General features: G+C 29.9%; 3 protein-coding genes across 3 annotated transcripts; 2 read left to right on the plus strand and 1 right to left on the minus strand.

The window, feature by feature from the left end:
- The first annotated feature begins 2420 nt into the window (after positions 1 to 2420).
- Positions 2421 to 3746, plus strand: LOC109816506 (F-box/kelch-repeat protein SKIP30). The gene has a single exon (XM_020381550.3). It carries the CDS (start codon positions 2548 to 2550, stop codon positions 3658 to 3660), a length of 1113 nt encoding a protein of 370 aa, XP_020237139.1. The 5' UTR covers positions 2421 to 2547; the 3' UTR covers positions 3661 to 3746.
- A 6072-nt stretch (positions 3747 to 9818) lies between these two features.
- On the minus strand, positions 9819 to 12216 carry LOC109816508 (putative WRKY transcription factor 69). Its single transcript, XM_020381551.3, has 3 exons — positions 11828 to 12216; positions 11591 to 11734; positions 9819 to 10510 (listed from the first exon to the last, which is right to left on the minus strand). The coding sequence occupies exons 1-3, from the start codon at positions 11959 to 11961 to the stop codon at positions 10021 to 10023; spliced, it is 768 nt and encodes a 255-aa protein (XP_020237140.1). The 5' UTR covers positions 11962 to 12216; the 3' UTR covers positions 9819 to 10020.
- An 11074-nt stretch (positions 12217 to 23290) lies between these two features.
- On the plus strand, positions 23291 to 24160 carry LOC109816519 (uncharacterized). Its single transcript, XM_020381566.3, has one exon. The coding sequence runs from the start codon at positions 23391 to 23393 to the stop codon at positions 24129 to 24131; it is 741 nt and encodes a 246-aa protein (XP_020237155.1). The 5' UTR covers positions 23291 to 23390; the 3' UTR covers positions 24132 to 24160.
- Positions 24161 to 25289: the final 1129 nt, after the last annotated feature.

The following is a 25289-nucleotide window of genomic DNA, read 5'->3' on the forward strand; positions in this document are numbered from 1 at the left end:
TAAGCGATTCATAATTTCGTTGGAAAGCTTCAAAAAAGTTAATAGTTTTAACTTTACACGAAGTTATGTCTTACCTTAATCTAATTTCTTATTTACCAGGAAAAGAAATTTATATTGTACTTAACATTTTAAATTATGATCAATATATTAAAAATATGTCAAATAAAGTAAATTCTTTTTTATCAACAAAGTAATAGATATTGTTTAAATGTGAAAAAGGTATAAATAATACCCAAATGTTGTTATAGAAAACAATATGAAAATAGAAATTTCCTATAAGTATAGTAACCAATGGTTACATCATATTTAACAAATATCTCTTAAAAATACTGAGTAACCACGACCAAGGACAGAGGGAGGGGGAGGTCACAGCCCTCTCTAAATTTTAGGAGTTCACTTGTGTTATTAAATTAAATTTGCTTTTTTGGCTCCCTCACTTTAAGATAGAAAATAATATATATATATATATATATATATATATATATATATATATATATATATATATATATATTGTTAAAAATATTTTAGTCATTTTGCAAAAATTATTTGTATAAAAAAATTTATTTAGTGATAAAGTAATTCAATTTCCTAAAATAGTATGTACATAGAAATGTATATGTTTTTTTTTATTGATTTTTATTTGCCAATGTTGAGTTGGCCTGCCCCTTAAATTGAAATTTTAACTCCACCCCTACACTAAACTCCACAATTTCATTAGTTAATTGATTCTAATTTAAAATTTAGACTTTAAAATTTGGTTTTAACTTTAATTTATTAAATTCTAATAAGTCAAATTTTTAACTTATTAAATTGTTAAAAAAAAAAAAAAGATACAAATAAGTTCATTACAATAAGGTAAATTCATGTTGTCTTAATTCATGTTGTCTTGACAAGATGATGGAGACATCAATTCTTTTGACGTGTAATCTATTTCGATTATAAATTTGCTAATATTATTAGAATTATCGCGTTTGATGTATTGTCTTAATAGATTAAAAGAGTAACACAATTATATATCATATTTTTATTTTTATGAATTTCTTAAAATCTTTATTTAACTTCTTATTATAAGGAGATCTTAGTTGTATTATGAATAAGATTAAACATGAGTTTACATTAATGATTAATGAGGTGAATGTGGATGCAATGGATTCTAATAAAGAAAACAAGAAAAAACAATGGCAGACGGAGGTCAATTCTGCAGAAGCGAAAGCCTGCTGTAACTAATCAATTGTTTATTCAAATGTACATCGCTAGAAAAAAAAATCCATGAATTGCAAATTAATTAATTTATTTATTTAATCATTTCTTTAGGTTTCCAATTTTTTAATTGCGCGCGATTTTGAAGCCGCTAATATAATAACATCACTACGTAACAACGCAGGGCAAAAGGAAAAGGTCCACCCGCGTTATCCTGTGATGCCGCCGCACGGAATCGCGCCGGCCCTCGGAATATTCCTCCGCCGGAAAACCGCCGCACACTCCGGAATACTTTGTTTGAGAATGCAGTTGACACAATCATATATGCAGTTGTCTAAAGTGGTGAACACAATGCTGCATGAAAAACATACATACATGCACAATCTCACATGCTCTTATTCTGCTCACGGCATGTAATCCACGAACCAAGTGAAGTTCATAAAATAAGTTCATAAAACTTATTTGAAGTGCAGAGAAAGGAATATGATGAAGCTTCGACAACTCTGTCAACGATGTTTCTTTTCTCTTTGTTGCCACTGCCATTCTCATCTCCATGTTCTTAATCATGGCTATCTTCGAGAAGTTCCTCAAACCGCCGCTGTCACTCTCAGCTGCCCTTCAATGCCAAGCTTTCCCACCCCTCACCAAAAGCGAGTCTTCAAAATCTCATCTTTCACTCCCTCTCTCTCGTGGGGTGTGCTGTGTGATTGTGAGCCTTCACTCTTCTTTAGTTTCATCGCAATGTGAAAGCCTTCAACTTTTTCTTGTTTTGCGTTTGGCTTGGTTCTTCACTTCTTCCCCAACACTGTCGAAAAAATCAAATTGATATGTTAGTTTGGTAATTTGAACAAAGTAGCGTGTAATTGAAATTACACAACACTGTTTAGCTGCATTTGCTCATGTATCTTCCAATCACTCTCATAATCTCATTGCCGTGCCGCTACCAAAAGAGAAAACATATCCTATTCAAATAAGTTAAGTCCTAACCTAAAAACCCACGCCAGAGAGAGGCTAATTTAATATTCAAAAAATTGTTCAAATCCTCCTAACTACAAGGACATAGGAAAATCCGGTTGTCCCATGTGCTGACCAAAAAAACAGACATAACTATGCATAATAAGCACCCAATGTTTGATCTGTTATCACAAGAAAAACACTTTGATTTTACCGCCACGTGTTCTTCCTATTCGAGGCTCTTTGGTTTTCTCCGTCACCTTTCCTCTATATCTCTGCCTTACCTTTATATTATTACATTTCCCAGTTGCCATTGACACACAAAACTTAGGAATTATTACAAAGTGAAAAATATCACTAGTACTATAGCCTAATAATCTCCCAAAACCTCCAATGGGTTCACTCCCTTCACCACCAAGACCAACAGCCCCACCATCGCCAGAAAATTTTCACTCCAATCACGTTGTGGTTGCTGTGTTTTGCCCTAGAGAACCAACCCCAGGTGTGAGCCTCCCTAACTCAATTGAGCTCTATTACCCATCCATCAACACATGGACCTGTGTTGGCCCAATTCCTGGCCTAATTGATGACCAAATCTTAAAGGGGTTCGCAATAGTCTCCCTAGGGGACTTTATCTACATAATTGGTGGCCAAATTTGTCACAAAGAAATGGTCCACGTGTCCGATGAATGTGCTGACTACGTGGACGAGGGAATCCAAGTTGTGCCAAATGTTCTCCGTTACAACATTAGGACCAACCAATGGTTCAATTGTGCTCCCCTAGGCGTGGCACGGTATGATTTCGCGTGCACCGTTTGTGACAACAAAATCTACGTGGCGGGGGGGAAGTCCACGCTGGCAACCGCGCATGGGATCGCCTCGGCTGAGGTGTACGAGCCGGGGCTGGACACGTGGAGCCCTTTGCCGAATTTGCACATTTTGAGGTACAAGTGTATAGGGGTGACGTGGCAAGGGAAGGTTTACATAGTGGGGGGGTTTGCTGAGAGGGAGGACTCAAATAAGACAATGGCAAGCATAGTGGAACGTAGTTCTGCTGAGGTGTATGACATGCAAGCAGGGAAGTGGGACCTCATTGCGGGGATGTGGCAATTGGATGTTCCACCTAATCAGATAGTGGCAGTGAATGGTACTCTTTTCAGCTCAGGGGATTGTTTGAATGCATGGAAGGGACACATTGAGGCTTATGATGGGAAACTTTGGAATGAAGTTGATGGTTCACACAAGCAAAATTTGTCAACATTTGAGAACAATTATGAGAATTGCCCTTCTAATGATCAACGTTTGTACCTAACTATGGCACCAATTGGGACTCGTTTGTTTTTCTTGGCAGGTTATAGGATAGGTGGGGAAGTGCCGAGAACCATGTCTGTGGTGCACATGTTTGACACTTCAGCCACCAGAGATGCTTGGAGGAGCTTTGAGCCAATGGAATCTGAGGGTCAGAAAGAGCTTTGTGGCCATTGCTGTGTTGTGCAACTCTCTTAACTAAGAGTTGAAAAAAAAAAAAGAATGATTTGTGTTTAATTTATAGACTATATGTTATAATGAATGCAGAAGTTTTTTACTAGTTATTCACTATTCATTTGAAAGTTAACTATCTTTGGTTGGATTGACTGCTACAGATGAAATCCACATGACCATGCTTACTTAGCTACCACTGAATAAAAAGAAAACATAGTATTTGAAGATTTTGTATGTGTTTGATTCGGTAATTTCAGTCCCTTAATGAGCAATTATAACTATCATTTATAATAACTATTCACTTTATAATTAGCACCGCCACTTTGTATCTGCTTTGCGTAAAGGATTAAGAGAGTATGATTTTATTGTTTCGACCAAATTAGCAACAAACAGGTTTTGATTTTAATGGACTGTTGTGGATAATGTTCTGCATACTGCATGGAAGTGAAGTAATTCTAATCTATGTCATGGCAATCACATTCTAATGTTTTACGTCCCTGCAAATTATTATCTGTGTAAAGGCTGCATCTAAGAAAGTGATAACAAGAGAAGAATTGGAGAAGAAGCTTAATGATGTGAAGATTCGGAAAGAAGACATGAATAAATTGGTAATGAATTTCCTTTGTCACTAAGGGCAATGTTGAAGTTGCTGAGAAATTTCAAATGGAGTCTAGAATTGAACGTATCCTCTTTAGATTTATTTATTTTTTGTGTTTGCGAGTGCAAGAGATCCTATTCCTTTTTGAAGCTTTGCTTGTCCTTATTGATCTACAACAAACATAGATCTTGCAACAATGTGGTAATGTTGAGGATGCAATTGAGAAAGTGAATGACTTAAATTCAAAGGTAGGCTCCCTTTCATTTATGTACTTTGTAATAACTTCCTTAGTCTCCTTTTATTTTTGTATAATACACATAATGCGTGCCTTATTCAATTTCATACCAACTAGATAGCTAAGCATGCACTTTCCCAAGGTTTTAAATGTGGTAGTGATATTGCTATGTAGATTATGTAGTCCACATGTTAACAATGATACAAAATTATTAATATTTTTTTATATAATTAGTGCTTGTATGTTGCTTCATTTTTTTTTAAACAAGGCCTAGGAAGAGGTATGCATAATTTAAAGAGAACATGATGCAACCTCTTTTGTTCAGTTATAATGTTATCCCCTTCCCAACTACCTGCATTTTTTTAATACTACATGCCTAAAATTGCACAATTTGTTATATGAATTGTGAAATTCGCAAAGCTAGCAATTTTTATCTAGTGATAAATTGCATGACTTTGGATCATGTGATTGTGATCACTTGATATTTTGCAATTTAATTAATTCCGCATCACCAATACTGATCACATGGTTCACTGATTTCCCCCTACTCTTTTACTTTTTTTACCCACCTATTCTCATCAAAGAAATTCAGATGTCAAATAAGTTTTAGTTTTTAAATGAAAATGAACACTAAGAAATACACTTTATTTAATTATTATACTGTTTTTTTTGTTTTTCATTCTTTGACAACAGGGGTTTTACACTGTTACTCAACAATTATGCACTTTATTTGTTTGTTTCATTTTTCTGTTTTGATTTTTCTAATATACAAGCTTCAAAGTTCACATGTTCAATTATGACATGATTTTATTTTGAGTTTTGTTGTTAAGATGTTTCATCAATTTGTAGTTTAAAATTATTACATTGAGCACTATTAGATTTGGAAATTTAGGCTCTATAAAACATTGGCATGTCTTGTTTTCCAATCCTAAAAAGCATTAGTTTGACAACCATTTACTTGATATAGGTCGATAGACTCTATTTTTAAGGCCTAACTTGGTTCTTTAGAAGTCTAAACCAGAAAAAACCAGTTAATAGCCTATTGTGCAGTAAAGTTTTCATTCATTATCCTTCTATTTTTTTCTTCTTATTTCTTGTGTTGTTGCTACATTTATTGAATATTTTATTTCCAAAGGACAGTTTGGTATCCTTAGAGATTTGTTTTATGTGAAAATTTGTTACGACATCCCTTTTCATGTGAATATTTGTTTCTTGGTGATTAATTTTTTGTTTTTATATTTTTTTTTATTTACAAATATTAATTGTTAGTTGTTAAGTTAGTGGGGATATTTGAAGACACATTCTCTCTATCACTCCAATCTTATTTCCTCCCTCCAATCCACTGAGACCACCTTATTACTCTTGTTTTTGTATTTGTTATTTTTTTTTTCTTTTTTGTGCCAATATCTTATTACTTTTTCTAATATTATCTGTAGATATTAGACACAAATCCACAATTATTTTTCATCTTCAAAAGCAACGGTTGGTAGAACTAATCTGGAATGGAAAGGTAGAATAAGCACTAGAGTTTACCCAAGAGGAGCTTGCACCAAGGGGAGAGGAAAATGTAAATCTCACAAAATGAATTTTTATATTTCTATATTTCATATAGAATATTTGGGGAAAATATAAATTAGTATCCTGAATTTTTGGTTCTGAGCAATTTAGTTTAACATTTAAAAATGTATAATTTCGTCCCCAAGCATTTTTAAAATGTGTGCAAAATAACCCTTCCTACTTCATAGCTAATTAATTTGTTACCAATAAGAGATCTGCAGCTAACTAGCTATTGAAGGGTTATTGTTTTGCATACTTAAAAAAAGTTATGGAGTGAAATAGGCGTTTCAAAACATCAAGAAGTAAATTCCATATGACCCAAAGTTGCAGTATAAGGTACTAAATTGCATTTTTTCTAAAATTTTTATTTGTTAAGTATTTCTGGCTTTTCATTAATGGATTATTTGTTTGAACTGATAATCTATTTTAATTGCTTGTAGTAAAGAAAAATACACTATGGAAAAGTAAATTGTTATTGTGGAGAATTTATGTAATTGTTTGTAGAGACTTGGTGTTAACGTTCACTTGTTGGATTTCAGCAAAGCTATGGAGAAGAGTTGGAGAGAACTTTTGCACTTGATAAAATGGTAATTTGGCCCAACAACCTACAATTATTCGGTCCAAATACAACATGCAATTAAATCCAGCACATAAACAACATAAAGGATTCCAAATTATCAAAATACATCACATGAAACAATAATAGCTCAATATCGTCTTGCTTCACCAAGAATACCAAAACCAGGAATATCCAACATTTTCTACTCTTCAATTCCAATTCAATTACTTATCAAAACATGAATCAACAAAGAAGAATAAATATGCACAATATAAAAGATGAAACAAAAAGCTTCCTTTACTTCAAATTACCAAGAAAAAAGGTAAAAAGGAAGAAAGTCCAAGAATATCAAATTCTTGTACAATAATTTCTCTCATTGATTCTCAACTCCTGAAGCTTTGAATTATCACACTACTACTCAATCCAACTTTGAAGAAGGATCCACACACTCTACGAGATCAACAAAAGGAAAGAAATTTTTCTGACTCCAAAACTTATTTCTCTAACTTTTTTTAAGAAATTGAACTTATGAAATTCAAATCTTATCTTAAGAAAATCATATATATATATATACTTTCTCCTAAATATGGGTTAACTTTGACCCTGACTCAAACAACTCCTAACAACTAATTCATAAGAATTTTCTTAATTTTTAAAGTTTTAAAATAACATAACAACAAAACATGTAATCAATTAAGTAATGAAAATAACCAAATAATTATCAAACTCACAATGTTACAAGATGTCTCGGTAGATTAAAGGAAGAGGGTATTTATAAACTATTCTTGATCTTAACTATTAAGCGATGTGGAATTTTTAAGTGTATCGGAACATCATGATAAGAAAAATGAACTTAACTTATAAAAATAATATTGAACTTAAAAAAGAAGATCACCTAAAGCTGAATTTAATTTTTTTTTTTGTTTCATTGAACTACAGTATAAAAAATTGCGAACAACGCTAAATTATTATCATACTTTAAATTGAACTATTTTGACCCGCTAATATATCAAGACAAGACAAATATTCCAATTTCATTTTATTTTCTATTTTATTTAAATTTTTTAAGGAAACTATTATATATATAGTCAAATAGACCCGATAGGTTTCAGGATTAAAAAAAATCCAAGATAGTTCGGTTGACTCGTCAGGCCTAACCAAATTAACACATTTTTCTTCAAATCACTTTTTTTTAAAGCATGGATCATTAGGTTATCAGACTAACTCATTAAGACAAACCATTTTAGACACGTTTAACTTTTACGCTTTCATAAAAATAGTTAATTATTGTAGTTTAGTTTAATTTTTAAATAGTTCAATTTAAAAAAAAAAAAAGATAGTTAAGTTCAATTTTTTCTATCCACCCCTACTAGAACAACATTTACAATGGAACCCGAAATTTTAAGAACATTGGTCGCTAATTTAGCAATTCATTATTTTCTTGATTTCTCAAATTACATGAATTGTTACATTTAATATTCTATACTTTTTGTAATATGTTATTTTGAATAATGTTGACACACACAGAGTGTAAAATAATTTTACACGGTCATCTAATCATAATTTGTCATAAAAGATAAATTTATTAACTTTTACAATAACTACTTTAAAAGTCATACAAACCATAATTTCTTATTGATTCTATAGAATTTTATACACTAATGATACATAATCATTAAATTCTATTATTTTAAGCAAGACAAAATGTTTTTGTTCAACCTAAAAATTCTTCTTAAACGAGTCGTACAACTCTACCTTAAAAAGCATTTTATATATAAGTGGAAACCAAAATTTTGAGAGCATTGATTGCTTAATTTAGCAACGCATTATTTTCTCAATTTCCCTGCGATAGTATATTAGTTGCCTTTTAAGTTGATGAACCATGAAAGGAAATGTTCACGAGTTGCGTAGAGAATGACTTGCAATGTAGGAAATACTAAGAATTCTGATTTTTTACTACACTTAGTAATGAAGGCTAGGGATTTCTAAATGACTATAAGCAGATTCCTTAAAAAAGCACTATACAGAATAAATATTTAACCTTCATTACTTCTGAATATTCTATGGAATAGCAAAATTGATTATTATTAAATTTTGCATGTAAAAGATCTTAACAATAATTTTAATTTAATGTTTTTTATACATGAAAAGTTTAAGTAAATTGAGTTCTGGAGATTCACAAAGGATTTAATTCAATGTTCTAATTTCTCGTACAAAAATTATCATGACCAATATGAAATGTATCATCATGTAAGAAGGAAATCATTTTATTTATTTATTTATTTATTTATATCATCAACAATTGATCACAAATTTTATCATGCGTAAAATAAAGAATTTATAAATATGAGATGATGGGAAAGACATCCCTTATTTTATTTTATTTTTATACATGGAGAATAACCTTTTTGTAAATGTAGCTTTGTCACAAAATAACAAATAGAAATTTTTCTTATAGAATTTTCTTTATAAATTTATATTAAAAATTGTACAGAATTTTTATTTGTAAATTTTTCCTACGATTTAAAATTTAGCTTAAATCTATTTTTAATCTTAGAAATATGATCATTTCTATTTTTATGTATAAATATCTTATTCAATTTAGTTTTCACATTTAATAAATCTCGTGCAATATAGAATTTAAATGTTTATTATATAAAATTAAAATTTTACAACAAATTATATTATATTTGTATGTATAAATTATATTTAAAATTTGTATAAATATATATTTTTAAATATATAAATTATATTTTAAATTTGTAATAAATAATTTATATTGTAGTGTAAAATTATTTTTAATTTTTAATAATTTATTTTAAAAATATTAAAATTTAATTTATAAATACTTATAAAAAATAAAATCAAATTAAAAAAATTTCTTAAAATTTTTTCGTCGAAAAAATAGTCCTAAAAATATTCTCAAATGTTGATATTAATGTATATGAGTATATGAGGATGTGATTTTATCTCTTTATCAAATACTAAAAACACTTAATTTTTTTGCAAAGTTTAAAAATAAAATTTTTATCAAAATTTAAGCAGAATATACCATATTTTTATTTTTATGAATTGAAACTATATTTTAATCTTAAAATCTTTATTCAACTTCATATTGTAAGGAGATCTTAGTTGTATTATGGATAAGGTTAAGCATGAGTTTTCATTAATGAGGTGCATGTGGCTGCAATGGGTTCTATAGAAAACAAGAAAAAAACAATGGCAGACGCATATCAATTCTGCAGAGCTGTAACTAATCAATTGTTTATTCAAATGTACATCGCAAGAAAAAAAGAAATCCATGAATTGCAAATTAATCAATTTATTTATTTAATCATTTTCCAATTTTTTAATGGCACACGATTTTCAGGCCGCGAATATAATAACATCATCACTACGTAACAACGCGGGGCGAAAGAAAAAGGTCCACCCGCGTTATCCTGTGATGCCGCCGCAGGGGATCGCGCCGCCCCTCGGAATATTCCTCCGCCGGAAAACCGCCGAACACTCCGGCAACTCGCCGAGATCGGCGAACAGCGACTCGTCCTCCTCCCTCATCGGCACCGCCACGTCATCCACCTCGCCGCAGATGGGGCTCTCGAGGACGCCGGTGGACGAGACGTCGTCGAACCACCCGAAGTGGTGGTGGCCGAGCAGAACCGCCGCGTCGCCGGCGAGTTCGAGGTCGGAGTGCGTGGCGAAGACGGCGGGCTCCTCCGGCGGGAAGCGGTCGGCGGATTCGGCGGGCGAAGGCAGGGAGGCGGAGGCGGCGGCGGAGGCGGCGGCGGAGTTTGATTTTGGAATTGGGAGGGAGTGGTTGTGTTCGTAAGAGTATGTGACTATGAGCTTTGTGGGGTCCACACGGCTTCTCTCAACTTGCTTCCTTGCGGGACACCCCTTTGAACTGCTGCATCGGTAGTATCCCCTGCATTTTCATTTTCTTTTTTATTATTTTTTTTATATATTTTATTAACACATTAAAAAATAATACTATTATGGAAAAATATCATACAATTACAAGGGTGATGTGGATTGCCATGATAATCTCATAATCCAAAACAACCGAAAATTCAGAATGCCACTTTCACGGGTTTTGCCCTATCTTAAGCGCGTGTTTCTCAATCCCTTTTCTTTTCTCAGTTAATCATTACTTGAAATGCGAAACTTAAATCCCGAATCCCCGCTCAATTATAATCAATATATTACATAATATTTTTGTTACTAAATGTCATCTATTTTAAACAATTTAAAGCAATAATAGTATTTTGTACAAATGGTTCTAATGCTTTTTTACTTCTTCGCATGTATCTGATTTTCCTATACATTTACATGCAACAATTGTGATGAGTTAAGAAATTACACAAGTTAGTTTATTTGTTGACACTACTATATATGCAGTTGTCTGAAGTGGTGAACACAATGCTGCATGAAAAACATACATACATGCACAATCTCACATGCTCTTATTCTGCTCACGGCATGTAATCCACGAACCAAGTGAAGTTCATAAAACACGATTAAGCAAGCGAAACGAGATAATTTAAAAAGAAGAAGGAAAAAAAAATGTTCACTAAACCAAAAGATCAAACATAGATAATGACGGCTTCCGGCTCCAGATTTTTATATTCCGTAATTATTGTGGCGTGAACGCAACGCGGTTCAGAGCCCGCGTGTGCTATCACAACAACCTAACTACCACCACAACCCCTGATGCGCATTTTAGCATAGCCGCCTTCGACCGGCTTTTCTACGCCGCCGGCCACAATTCCACCGGCACTTCCTGGCTTTGAACACGTTTTTTATTTTTATTAACTTCTAAATTTGGCTCTTATTCCCAAATATGTTTAGCATTTTTCATTCCAATTAACATCTCTCAAAAAATTAAGCTAATTAACAGTAACATGCTTCTTATAGTTTTAATTTGCTCAAAATAATGGTTGAGGAAAATAATTAAGGTGAATGAATGTGTTTGCATATATATCTATATATATATATATAATAGTACCTTGGGTAAGGGGAGCCTTTGATGGGCTTCTGGCCGTACTTCCTCCAGGCCCATGAATCAGACGGTGGATATGTCTCTCCTTTGCTCTTAGATCCATCCACGTCACCGATCGGTATCGTCACCACCCTCTTCTTCATCTCCCTCCTATGTGTGGTATCATGAAAAAGTAAACCTTTCAATGGTTAATTAACTGTTCCAAATTCACATAAAAATTAAAATATAAAATAAAATTAAAACCTTTTCTTGGGTGATGGTGCTTCCGTTTTAGTGTCTTCACCGGAAGAAGGAGAAGCGGGCCCAGCTTCTGAGGCGGGCTCGGGCTCATCTGGGTCAGCCACGTTTATTGGTTTGTTGAATCTACGGTGATACATGATGATGGGTTGGAGTGAAATTAAATTGGGGTGGTGGATATATAATAGGATGCTATGTGGTATGTGCTGCTATATGTATATGCCAGGAATTAGAAATGATGAAGAGAGTGGGCTCGCCGGAAAATGAAGTGGGCTTGGGCTGAGGAGTGGTGGTGATGAGAGGGAGAGGGAGAGTGAGAGAGAATGGGTTGGGGTTGGTGTTTAATATGAGCCGCCATGGTGACAGATTGGCAGCATGTAGTTTATTGTGGACGTGCGAGCAAATACCCAATTAATTAATTAATAAAACATTACATGGGAGGGATTTTATCTGGTGGAGTTAGGTTCATGATAAACAAAGTTTTGGATTCATTCATTGGTTGGTATGTCATGGCCCTATGAGTCTATGTGTATTTATTGTATAATGTATTAGGGTTAGTAGAATGACTATATTATATGTAATGCTACAATATTGTCATGTTTTCACATTGCTTAGGTTGTGTTTGGTGGCACGGCATCCCGGTTGAGATAATACCAAAAGTCTGGGTGCTTGTTTGAATTTATGGGGTTTTGGGGTGGTGCTTCGTGGAATACAAAGTGTTTTGGTCTTGTTCTATTCAAATTAACAATTGAAATTTCTGAGATTTTTTAGTCAAGTGTGAAAACAATAAATTATTATTAGCTTATTTATGAGACTTTTGAATGAAAAAATGGACTAAGTTTCATTCTTTTATTGATTTAATTAATGTTTTGTTACTTTTTTTTTATTTAATTAACGAAATTTAAGTCGAACTCTCATGGCTAATTGTTAATGTCTTAATTATCGTTTGGGTGGATCTCTTAGTTAGGTTAATATCAACCTCTGGACCGACCTCTTAAGGTAGTTCATTACTAACTTCTTCAATCGATATCTTGGACTGTTGGTATTGTTGGAAGTTTTGAATACTTCGACAGTTGGAGACCAAAGGACACGACACAATTGCACTTACGTACATACCTCTTACTATGGGAGTAACAGGGGACAAAGCCAGGCTTAAAATTAAATGTTAGGGGATTTCATCTAATAAATTTACACATAAAATTTCATATGAAATATCCAAAATTTCAGACACAAAATAAATAAACATGTTTTTTTAAGGACCCAACATTATAAATGTTGATAATATAATTTCACATGTCATAAAGAATTTTCATAAATTTATAATAAAATTTGTATTGAGCATAAATTTTTGCATTATTGACTTTTAATAGAACGAGTCAAATTAATGGGATAGTTAAAGTTTATGAAATTTGTGATGCTTCATTAATTCAAATATTTAGACTCCTCTTTATTTTTTTCAATTTTCTTTTTCTAATATATTTTTTCTAAAAAAAATTGTTTATGCTAATAATGACTATAAATAGAGATATGTTTTTACATTATATACTATTTTTTTTGAAATATTTTGTAATCTTTATAAACGACCATCAATGATTGAGTTATATTTTTTATGTATCTCAATCCTCAGTTTATTAGTCCCTTATATATGGTTTGTAATAAGCTTGCAACATTGAAAAAAAAAAATAAATAGTTATACATTCTTTGATCATGTAAAATTAATCCAATGAAATAACAAAAATATAAAGATCACTCCACAATAAAGAAATATAAATTTTTTAATAACAATAACAAATGATAAAATAAAATATATACTATAAAAATAAAACTTAATGATATTAGAAAAAATGATGTAAAGATCGTTTAACAATAAAGACTGAAAGAAAAATACAATACATAGTGTATTGACCTAGTTGAACTGACAAGATCGATCAAAGATATAAGACATCAACATTGCAAGTCGGATAGTACAACAACAACATTGGCATGCCACATTTGGTAAGCAAGATCATGTCATTTGAAGACCTAGTCAAACAATATAAGATATGGTTATAACATCCATGCCACAAAGATCGTAATACCCATAGAAAATATAATCCTATCTCTAAAAAGGTACATGCATTATAAATAAGAGACACGTTACAAGAAATGTTACATATAGTAATAACATACAAAAAGTGTCACTATAGGTATAATTAATATATGTAGTTAGATACCTATTTGATATATAGTTACATACAATTTTAGTGTTGATTTTGAATGAGATTTAACAATATATTTAATGTGTCACTGTAGCCTATACCTACATTTTTTTAAACAATATATCAATATATATTATATTTGTTATGCAAGTAAAAGTAGTTTTTAGTGACGCATATTGTGTTACTATAGGGTGTGTATCACTGTGTGATATATAATTTCTTTGTAATGACATTTCTATCATCAAATACTAACTTAAACCTTAGAGTCTCTTTTGCAGATAATACTCTCCCATTGGAAGAGATACATCATCAAGCAAAGTAGAAAGAAGCATCTCACCCAAGAAAGTGAGTACAAAGGCTATCCCAAGTGAAAGCATCTCGTCTAGAAAGTCGATATAAAAACTATCCAAGGTGAAAAAAACTTAGTTTAAAAAAGAATGAAAAACTATAATTATTTAAAATTAATATATATATATATATATATATATATATATTCTTTTTCTAATATAAAAATGATAAATAATTAACAAATATTAGTATTGTACCTAAATATCATATAATACCAAGATCTTCTTATATGTAAGGCAAAATCGTCCTTGTGAGTAACCACTCCTTAAACCTAGACATGAACGTAGTCAAATGAGCCAGCCATAAATTAAAAAGATCGATCTTTGATATCTAGAGGTTTATCGTGACTAGAACAATGTCCATATTGCAATTTGGTAGAAAATTGGTTGTAGTTAAACATGCATATGTTAGCTTAGATACGCATGTGCTCTTTCTTTTGTCTCTATATAACTGCGGTATACTTTTCAGTTTTAGAAGAAAATTGACTTCCACTCTTTTCTCCCTAAAACAAAACTTCATTAATTATAAGTTAGCTTTTACCAAAGCATAATTGGAATCGTTCAAATGAACAATTTCATTGTGAGTGGGGTTTATATGGGTGTCTCTTACCTGGTCTCTTTGTGCATGGTTCATTACATGCACATTAAGGAAAACTAGCAATTGAAATGTGTTTAAATTCACGATGAACTATTTAGTGTTATATTGAAATATTAGTTAACTGATTTTATGTAAATAATTATATATTTAAATTTATGATGAATATTTTTTTAATCTAATTATTATATATATAAAAAATCTTATAATAACACAAATTTTATAATGACATCATATTTGTTATTAAAAACTAATTTTACTTACAATTATATTTTTATAATTGTCAAAAAATATAAACATGAATTATAATAATACATAATATATGTCAATAAATATCATTTAAAATTAACATTAAATTTATATGTTGGTATATGTTAAATAAGTTTATACTTATATATATTATATCTATAATAATATTTTTTATATTTCACTATATGTAATATTTATTGTAGTAAAAATAGACTTTGATTTAAAACAATTTTAAATGTTTTTTTGTAATATTGAATATTAAATTTTATTATAAACTTATTTTTTAAAATAAATATTTAAACATGTTCAAAATTAGTTTTACGAAATCAATATATTTATAAACACAGATAAAAACCCACACACACGAAGCATTCCAAATGCCAAATCTTTATTTGTCTGAAAGAAAAAGGTGTCACTGAGAATTGTTAACTTGGAGAAGTCTTTTCATCCCACCACCTCTGGCTGTGTCCATTTCCATCTATTATATTCAGTAAATATTTTAATGAAATCCACAAAAGTATTTTAATATAATTAAGTATATGCGTATGTGTGTGTTAATAAAGTGATTTTTATTAATATAGTTGATCCAAAGTAAAATGTATACGGTTTTAAATTTACAAAAATCAATTTCACTCGGCCCTATGAAAAATATGAATTTGTCTGGTTGACGCCCTCATATTTCGTGTATTATAATTCCTTTGTTTAAGTAAACTGCGTGCCTTAACTCCTGTTTTGTAATCATGGTTCAAATGCTTATCAAAAGAGATGCTCACATTTGATAATTTATTATACGATTAAAATTATCATTTACAAAATATATGTTTAAACTAATTAAAAGTAAAACTAAACTTTTGTCAGGTAGAAAAAAAAAAAAAAAAACTGTCGGTTTCTCGTTTTGATATACTTCCATTAAAAAGGGGGCATTATTATAGTATTAGTTTTTTTTTTCCCTTTTCAAAAAAGAAACAAATCTTATGAAGAAATAATAAAGAAAGTCTTATTTCGTATTCGTGAATGAAGACATTTTAATTTGTAAATGACTAATTATTGCTCCGGTTCTTTCGCTAGGATTTCATTATCCTTTGGTCTAATTAACTTATGTATAATTAATTAAACAGTTGCAATCATATCATATAACTATGCCAGCTGGTTGTTTACGATCATACCATTATTTTTCTTTGGTATTATGCTTGATAATAATAATAACAATATTGTATTATCTACTCAAATAATAATAATAATTTTCTTGTGATAATGAACGATTATTAAAATGCTAGGTCTGACATGAAGACGTACATGCTATTGGTTTAGTTACCTTGTAATTTGGATTCAAATAGCGATTAGATTAAGCAAGAACGTAGAAGTATTTGTTTTCTTCCTTGGACGGGGTTGTTGGGAAATTAAATAAGAAATAATTCACTTTGAATTCAATGGATTTAAATTTAATTAATTTATAGACATGTTATTTTAACCTAATTAATGATTATGAGTTTAACTTTTGAATATGTAATGACGTTAACTATTTATAGAAATTTTTTATTATTTACAATATAATTCCACTCAACCCAAGCAAGATTGTAAGGTTGTAGATTTGATCTATAAATAAAAATAAAAATAAAAAAAATTCACCTAATTCTTTTGGAGCTTGGGCAAATATTGCAAGGCAATATTGGAAGTCCAAAGAAGTTAGATGAATTAAAGCATTTTATTAATGTTACATTCCACTTCTCTTTTCCTTTCATGGCATCATATCTGGATAAGGATGACATCAAACAATTTAAAAACGCTCAATATTTTATTAGATTTAAAATTAAGCACTAGCCCTTTCGTTTGTCTTTGTGTGTTTTTCAGAGGAAAAAGATGTCAACTATATGTTCTATATTTACTCACCAGATTTACTCGTGAAATAATTATTAGAATTAACAAACAAATAAGTCAAATTTAATTTTAAGACTCCATTAGAAATAAGAGCAGGTCAATATTACTGGGGAATAAAGCTAAATATAAAATGAGAGGCAATAAACTCTCATTAATTTGTTGTGTTTTTTTTTAGCAAGCAAAGAAACAGATATATCTGCAAGTAATATAACTTGAATAAAATCAGGAGGAGAATAAAAAATTTCAACTCTTTTCTTAAAGACAACTTAAACTTAGTTAAAGAATTTACAATATAGTTAACTTCCTTAACAATATAATTACAAAATGAAATATGTTCTTGATAATATTAAAATAAGGATGTAATTTAAGACAACCTTCATTGATAAATTTCATAGTTACTTATAAGTCAGATTCAAACAAAATCCTCTTACCAAGCCTTCTATCTTGAACTAGTTGTACACTATGAAAAATGGCTCAAGATTTCGTTTAAATAATCAAACAACATCCCATGCACAAGTGTAATTGATTATAAATCTTCCAAAAATCATCATGAATCACTCCACTACAAGAAGATTCACTTCTAGTGACTACCCTATTACAATTAAGCTTCAAATGATTCATAAGAGGGCACTTCCACTAAAATGGTAATCCAAAAATCAATCGGTTAAATATAGACTAAATCTCCTTACCCTCCAAAATATATAAAATCATCTGTAATAACAATCACTCTTGAAATTATTTCTGTCACCAGTTGATAAAACTTGCAAATTCTTAACCAGATTCTTATTTAATTTGTTGTGTTTGGTACAAGAGATTTGCTTCAATTTTTAATTTATTTAGCTGATTTTTGTAAATATTTTGACGCATTACTGTTATATTTGTGTAGGTCCCGAAAGAAGTTAAAAATTGTGGAAGATGAACATAGTTTTGGAGAAGACATTACTGATGCGAAGGAAGCAGACTTTTATACTAAGTGAGAACTATTATTTTATTTTTTCGGTGTATAGTGAGAACTATTATTAATTACATGCTATTGGAAGAACAAAATAATCTTAGATATACAATTATATATGTATAAATAGATATGTATAAGTAGGGATAGCAACAAGATAGAGTGGGTAGCAGTTCTTATCATCCACCCTTTAGTATCTAACGGATACTTATAAATTTTTTGTATTTATGTAGATATCTATGAGTAATTTATAACAGATTTTATCTTTAGATATTTGTGTGTATGAACTTTTTTTTGTCATCACTATGTATAAATGATTAATTTTATAAGTAAAAGAATTGTTGATATGTGAAAAAAATGTTTATATATATATATAATTTAATACTTTTACAACAATAATTCTCACAAACACTTTAATTTTAGTAATTCATTTTGATTCACAGTAACGATTATTTTTTCATAAGTTGACACTTGACATACTTTCTATAACCAAGATTAACGGCAAACTATGAGAGGAAAAGAAGAATGATGAAAAGAAAATGATGCAATTCAATTTTTACAAGAATGATATACATGAGATTCATTCTTCATTTCAAATCTGGGGATAGAGACTCGCGTATCCCATTAATACAGATAAGCAAAGGCATCTAACAGGAAGAATTCTTTTAGATATATAAAATTATTTTCTGAGGTGCCGGCGGGGTTAGCTTTCATGTGCAACAATTCCTTAGGTAAACTCTCCATCCATTTGGCTTTGTGAGAATCATACCTCTTATAATATGTTAAGTAACATGTTCCTATTTGAAGAGGGGAAGATTAATCAGTTCGATATCTTGGGATATACCTTATGTATGAGCAAAGAACAAAGGGATTAGAATATTTAAGGGACATAAAATGAATTTGATTTTCATTCGACAATTTCAATTTGTTGATTGCATGGATGTTATTTCATTATATAATTTAAGTTGTTTTTCTAGATATTATATTCCACGTGTATATTCTATATATGGGTGGTTAATTCATTGTACCATATCTTTGAGACCTAATTATGCTGAACTATTTAACAATGTCAGATTTTGTGTAATCCCAATAACACAGCTGGTACTCCTCTTTGATTATAAAACGTTTTCATTGGTTGTGTGGAAATAAAATGTGAAGTAAAGAGAGGACAAAGATAAATGTATTATAAAGTGTTTGTAATGCCTTTTCTTTTTCGTAAAAAGCTGTACTTTTCTAATTCTATGATTAAAGTAACACAACAATCTTTAAGAGTTGTAATATAAAGACTCCACGTACGTATTAACAAAATTGTCTTAAATAATTGTCAATCTACGTTCTTTTGTATTATCATTCGATTATAATTTACTAGTTATCTCTTCGACGAAAGAATTTAATTTCCGAAGTTTTTTTTTCATATTTAGACAATTTATGGTGGCAAATAATTATATTGTAATCAAACTTAATTCAATGATTGATGATGCAAGAGTTGGAGATAATGACAAATTTGTGTGATTTGGCATAGAGCATTTGGGTGGCTAAGGCTGATCTTAAGAACACAAGAATGAAGCTTGCTTAAAACCCAATAATTCTGCAAGAATCATAATTGAATTCATTATTATCCTTTAATTTCGATTCCAATGGAAAAAATCCATAAATAAATTATTCTTGCATACATAGTAAATAATTTAAAATACTCTTGAAAAACAGATTGTCAATAAGTTACTAAATTTGTTGTTAATAACTACTAAAATTAGCATAATGATAAAAAAAAAAGAGATTAAAGTAGAAACATGGGGGATTTAGTTAAATTTCTGTTACCACTATTTTTGTAACTTTTTTATGGGTAGAAAGAGGAAGAAAAAATCCGTCGTTAATTAAAATAAAAATCTCTTTCTTTTACACAATGTTTTAAAAACTGGATTGGACCGGCTGGTCGGACTGGTTGAATCAGGAACCAGTGGTTCAATCAGTCCAAACCTTAAATTAGATCGGTTATGTATTTTATTCGTTTCAAATCGGATTGAACTGATCAATTTTTTGGTTTGATCAGTGAACCAGTGGGCCAAACTGGTTTAACTACAAATTTTTGTTATTCTTTTTAAGGGACCATAAATTATAAAAATAACAATGAGAATTAAATCTTTTAATAGAAGAACAAAGAGTCTTATTAAACATAACAGTGACTACTTGTTCTAATGTATTTATTTGTAATATATACAACTTAAATAACTTTTATAGTATATTATTAATTTTAAATTATATATTTTATAATATAATATCTATGTAGATATTACATATATTATTTTGTGATATTAATTGCAAGCATATTATATATGTACATATTATTTATATTTTTAATTTGTATTAATATACCATTTAACATGTAATTTTTTATGTATTTCTTTATACGAAATAAAAATAAAGATAATTTTAAATAAGATGAAAATTGAAATTTAAAATAGGATATGAATTTATTGGAGTTTATAAGTATAAAATATATTTAACATGAATATTTTTTTTTTAAAATTAATAAAATCCAGGTCATACAATTTAATTAGTGACTCACCAGTTTAACCTTTGATCCACTGATCTAGTACCTTAACCGGTTTAATGACTAATCCGATTTTTAAAACTATATTTTTACATGATGTAATAGTTATTACTTATCAGTTGGGATTTGAAAAAAAAAAAAAAAAAGTCGAAAATGCATCACCTTGTCATTCATTAATTTTGTTTTGTTAAACTTGTCCTTCATCCATGCACTTTGGGCGCAGCTAGATTATTTGTCAGATATGGCCCATTTCCGTTTCCATTGTGATATATGGGCCTGCAGCTTTTTTTTTTTTTATAAAGGTCGTGATAAGAAAACTTTTTTTTTTTAATGTATAAAGATAAATTCTCCAATTTAATTAACTAAAGCTTATGGAAATGCGTCATTTATTTATTTATTTTTATTTTTTCTAATAAAGTAAACATAAATTATCACAGCGCATGTGACTCGTGTGGAATTGTCTCAGCTTAAATATTTGAAAGGAATCTATGTTTATCAACTTTTTTTTTTTTTTTTTTAAGAATAGATAGATTACTCTAACCTTATACATTAATTACTTAGAATCGGTGCTAGTTTTATTTCTTAAAAGTAGTGCGTAAAGGTTGACTTGAAATATTATTTCTAAAGATTTTATAATATGTATAAGAACTACTCAACTAGTTGTGTGACATATAATAAATGAATTCCGTATAAAAAATGATAACAACTAACTACTACTAATTAGAGACTATAAATCAGTTTGATGAGTATAGCTTATTTTGTCACATGCTGACATGGACTCTCTACTTAGCTATAATACTTTAAAATTAACAATTATTTTTAAATGAGGGGTTCGAAGAAAGAAATGAAATTTTTTAGAGAGTTATACATCATTAAAAAGTTATATGGTATTTCATTTTGTTTTTTTTTTCCTTCTAAGTTTTTTCAAATAAGATAATGTTTACTTAGAATGGAAATTTGGCCTTTTGTTTTCTTCTTCTTGTTCAAAATCTTCAAACATGCCCTGAAGGTCACGATGATAGTACAAGTTAAAGAGAAAATAGGTGATGTCTTTTGAGAATCCTTTTGGCATTCTAATATGCACGTGATATAAAAATATCATAGCTAGTCATTGTAAACACCGCAATTATTGTTGAATATTTTTGTCAATTTGTGAAAATGGCTTCGGCAACACGTGAACGAGCGTTCTAAATTATTGAAGAAATTAGAGAACGAATGAGGTTAGGTTTAGTAAAATGAGTTTCATATCTTTTTCTTTCTTTTTCGAACTAAAGAAAAGATGAAAACCTTACAGACTCATTTATACTAATTCTTTTAACCCTGCGATTGAATGGATTGATATCTATAGGCTCGAATTTAAATGAATTTATATCTAATAAAGCAGTTTTTTTCTTTTTTCTTAAGCCAAATTTGAATATGAATGAGTTGGTCTAAATGATTTTTTTTAAATATCTTTTACGTGACTAAATGAATTGATAGATATAAGAACATTTTTATAAAACAACTTGTATAATTTCGAGAATTATTTTTTCTTATAGACCACAAGAGTTTTTACCATTCACAATATTGTTCAAGTTAAATAAAATTGTTGTAGACGGTAAAGTTTCGTTTTGAATATTTAATATAATTGCATAGCAGATTCAAATTTGTAGGTTAGGAGGGAGATTTATTTATTTTTAAATAAAAATTAATTATAATTATCATAATCACATATACAAAGGTCAAAATATAAATGTTGAAAACAATCATTAGTAAATTTAATATATAAAATTAGGGAGTGTAAAATATAATATTTTTAAATATACACTAATAATTTAATTAAAGTGAACAACACATTTGTTCACTACATTCAATAATGTAGGTTTGCATATTCACAATAATTTCTAATTGATTTTTTTTATTGATAAAAAGATATAACTCATTTCCATTAAATCAGTCTCAATAAAAATAAAGTGATATCTTCAATTTCTACTCTATGTCTAAGACAAATATAAAATCTCAATGCTTAGTTAAAATACATAAATGTCAAACCACTTTAACATCAATTTTTTTACATTAATAATGCATTTAAATTAAATTATAATTTTATAATTAAATTGAGACAAGTTTTATCCATATAAAGTTTATGCGAGGCCTGTCTCACATTTCATAAGCCCTAAAAATGTTATCTAACATTTCATAAGCCCTAAAAATGTTATCTAACATTTCATAAGCCCAAAAATTGTTATCTGTAAAATTAATAAGGATAGACCGTGTTTACATTCTAAAACTCTATATTTTTAAAATAAAATAAAAGTAAACAGTTAATGATTAGAAGGTTTGAACAAATTTTGATTATTTATAGTTGTAAAAAATAGTTTTTGAATGATTTGATTGAGAAGCGAAATTTTGAGTAACATTATTTGTTTATTATTAAGTCTTAATCAATATTATACTTTTTTAATGATCAACAAATGAAAATTTAACTAAAATGGTAAGTTTTATAAAATTAAAGATTAAATAGATATTTAAAATTAGCAACTAAAATTACAAAATATAGAATATTATAAAAAGGTGTAATTTAGTTTTTTTTTTCTTTTGAAACATTTATTTTGGAAATAATCTTTAAAATCTAATAACTTTTGATGTTTAAAAAACAGTTTTGAAAGCAAAATCTATGAGAAAATGGCTTTATATATCCAGCAGTGCACACATGGCAATAAACTGGGAGCTATAAATGCATAGAGTATGGGGCAATCAAGCAATGCTGCTCTAGATTATTGAATCCTCTTCTTCTCCCCAAACAACAACCTTCTCATTATGGATGCAGAAGAAGTTCTGAAATTGTTGGATACCAATTGGTTTGAGACAACAATTTTCACCAACAAAACCCCTCCACTTTTTCTTTCACCAGTGGATTCAACAACCCCTCAGTCTCATGTGAAAAAAGTGCTTCCTTTAGATTCAAAGCTCATGAGGATTCCAACACTTCAAGTGAGGTCTTTTAGTGACCAAAACTTGGGCTCAACTGTGGGTGTTTTCTCTGATTTTCCATCACCAAACTCTGTTCTCACACCACAGAAGCTGAGACCAATTCTCTCTGGAAAGGAAGTGGAAGAATTTCCTGTGGAAAATGGTAACAGAAAGCATGAAGATGAAGATGAAGAAGTGCCCCGTAAGAAAAAGATGAGTCATGGTCACAGAAGAAGATTCAGAAAAGGAAAAGCTACTAGGAGCCTTTCAGACCTTGAGTTTAAGGAGCTAAAAGGGTTCATGGACTTGGGTTTTGTGTTTTCTGAGGAGGACAAGGACTCAAAGTTGGTTTCTTTGATACCAGGGTTGCAAAGGCTAGGAATAGAGGACGTTGGAGTGAATTCAGAAGAGAAAATTGATGAAACCGTGATTTGCAGGCCTTATTTGTCTGAAGCTTGGGGTGTTTTAGACCAAAGGAAGGTTGTGAATCCTTTGTTAAATTGGAGGGTACCAGTTGTAGGCAATGAGATAGACATAAAGGACAATCTCAGGTTCTGGGCTCACACAGTTGCATCCATTGTAAGATAACAATGAATAAGTTTCCTTTTTCTGGTGGATGTTCTAAGTGCAATCTTCTTTCTTTTGTTTAGAAAGTCTTCAGTTAAATATATTTCTGAACATTATTGGATATAAATTTAAAAGGATTTTTAATTTTTTTTTATCAGTATAGAAATTCTTAAAAATTCTTCTGTTTTTTTTAGAGTTATTTTTATGAAAAGAAAATCTCAAAAGTTGTTCTAAATTTATGTAAAAAAATTCTCTTTCTATAATCATATATGTAAATTTCCCAAGTTATTTTTGTGCCAAATTTTCCCATGTGCAGTTTTATCAATTTTGAGAAATGAAGCATATGATCATATGAACTATGAAGAGAAGGTACATGATGACAGATGGATTTGACTTGATTATTGTTTTGGTATTGGTCCATTTTCCATCTTGTTTGGATCAGAAATTTTCCTCTAAAGAAGTTTGATTTGTTTTTTTCTAAGTGCATTGAGACACTCTTAATGTTTCTTCAATTATTTGTTTTCTCTTTCCTATATAATCGAACAACTCAATAGGTTGAACACTAGGCTTTTAATGATGTGGTTGACACAGTTTCATACCAACCCAAATTTCTTAATAATATTGTTAGTGAATTACAAGAGTGGCTGGGCCTTAGTGATAAAGACAAGAAGATAAGGAGGTCCACTAGTTATTATTTACACTTTAGTGGATGCAGCCACTTTTAGCATAATGTTCGATTAACTAAAGTTAAGACCCATTGCTGTCACACTTTAAATCTAAGATAAAATAAAAAATAAAAAAAAGGAAGTCGTCTCCACTTCCCATCCACTCATGCAACTCCACTGGCAAATGTGGTCTGATAATTGCATCAGGCAATACTTAAAAAACATTTTTAGAGAGGTTAGAGATTAAATTCAAACTTTTAATGATTATGTCTCTCAATTTTCACATCAAATTGACTTTTTGCTATTTTTGCGAAATTTCCAAGATTATAAAATAGATAAAAATGATATATTGCCTTGAAAATTCCCACCCAATTTGGGTATTTTTAACTCCAAGTATATTCTATAGCTCCCACTTTTCTTTCGGCTTTTGGATTCAATTCTTCTTAAGTTATAAGGGACACAACTTATGAGGACAGTTATAAGGGATACAACTTTTGTTAACTCATTGTTTATA

Source organism: Cajanus cajan, chromosome 10, assembly GCF_000230855.2.
Source record: "Cajanus cajan strain Asha chromosome 10, NIPB_CcT2T_4, whole genome shotgun sequence".
NCBI lineage: Eukaryota > Viridiplantae > Streptophyta > Magnoliopsida > Fabales > Fabaceae > Cajanus > Cajanus cajan.

Bases quoted from the DNA above. Each gene is read 5' to 3' on its own strand.
- LOC109816506 (XM_020381550.3), top strand. From the start codon at position 2,548: ATGGGTTCACTCCCTTCACCACCAAGACCAACAGCCCCACCATCGCCA.
- LOC109816508 (XM_020381551.3), bottom strand. From the start codon at position 11,961: ATGTATCACCGTAGATTCAACAAACCAATAAACGTGGCTGACCCAGAT. The intron at 11,735-11,827 runs GTTTTAATTTTA...TACCACACATAG, and splicing joins GCACCATCACCCAAGAAAAG to GAGGGAGATGAAGAAGAGGG. The intron at 10,511-11,590 runs GTACTATTATAT...ATGAAAATGCAG, and splicing joins AAAGGCTCCCCTTACCCAAG to GGGATACTACCGATGCAGCA.
- LOC109816519 (XM_020381566.3), top strand. From the start codon at position 23,391: ATGGATGCAGAAGAAGTTCTGAAATTGTTGGATACCAATTGGTTTGAG.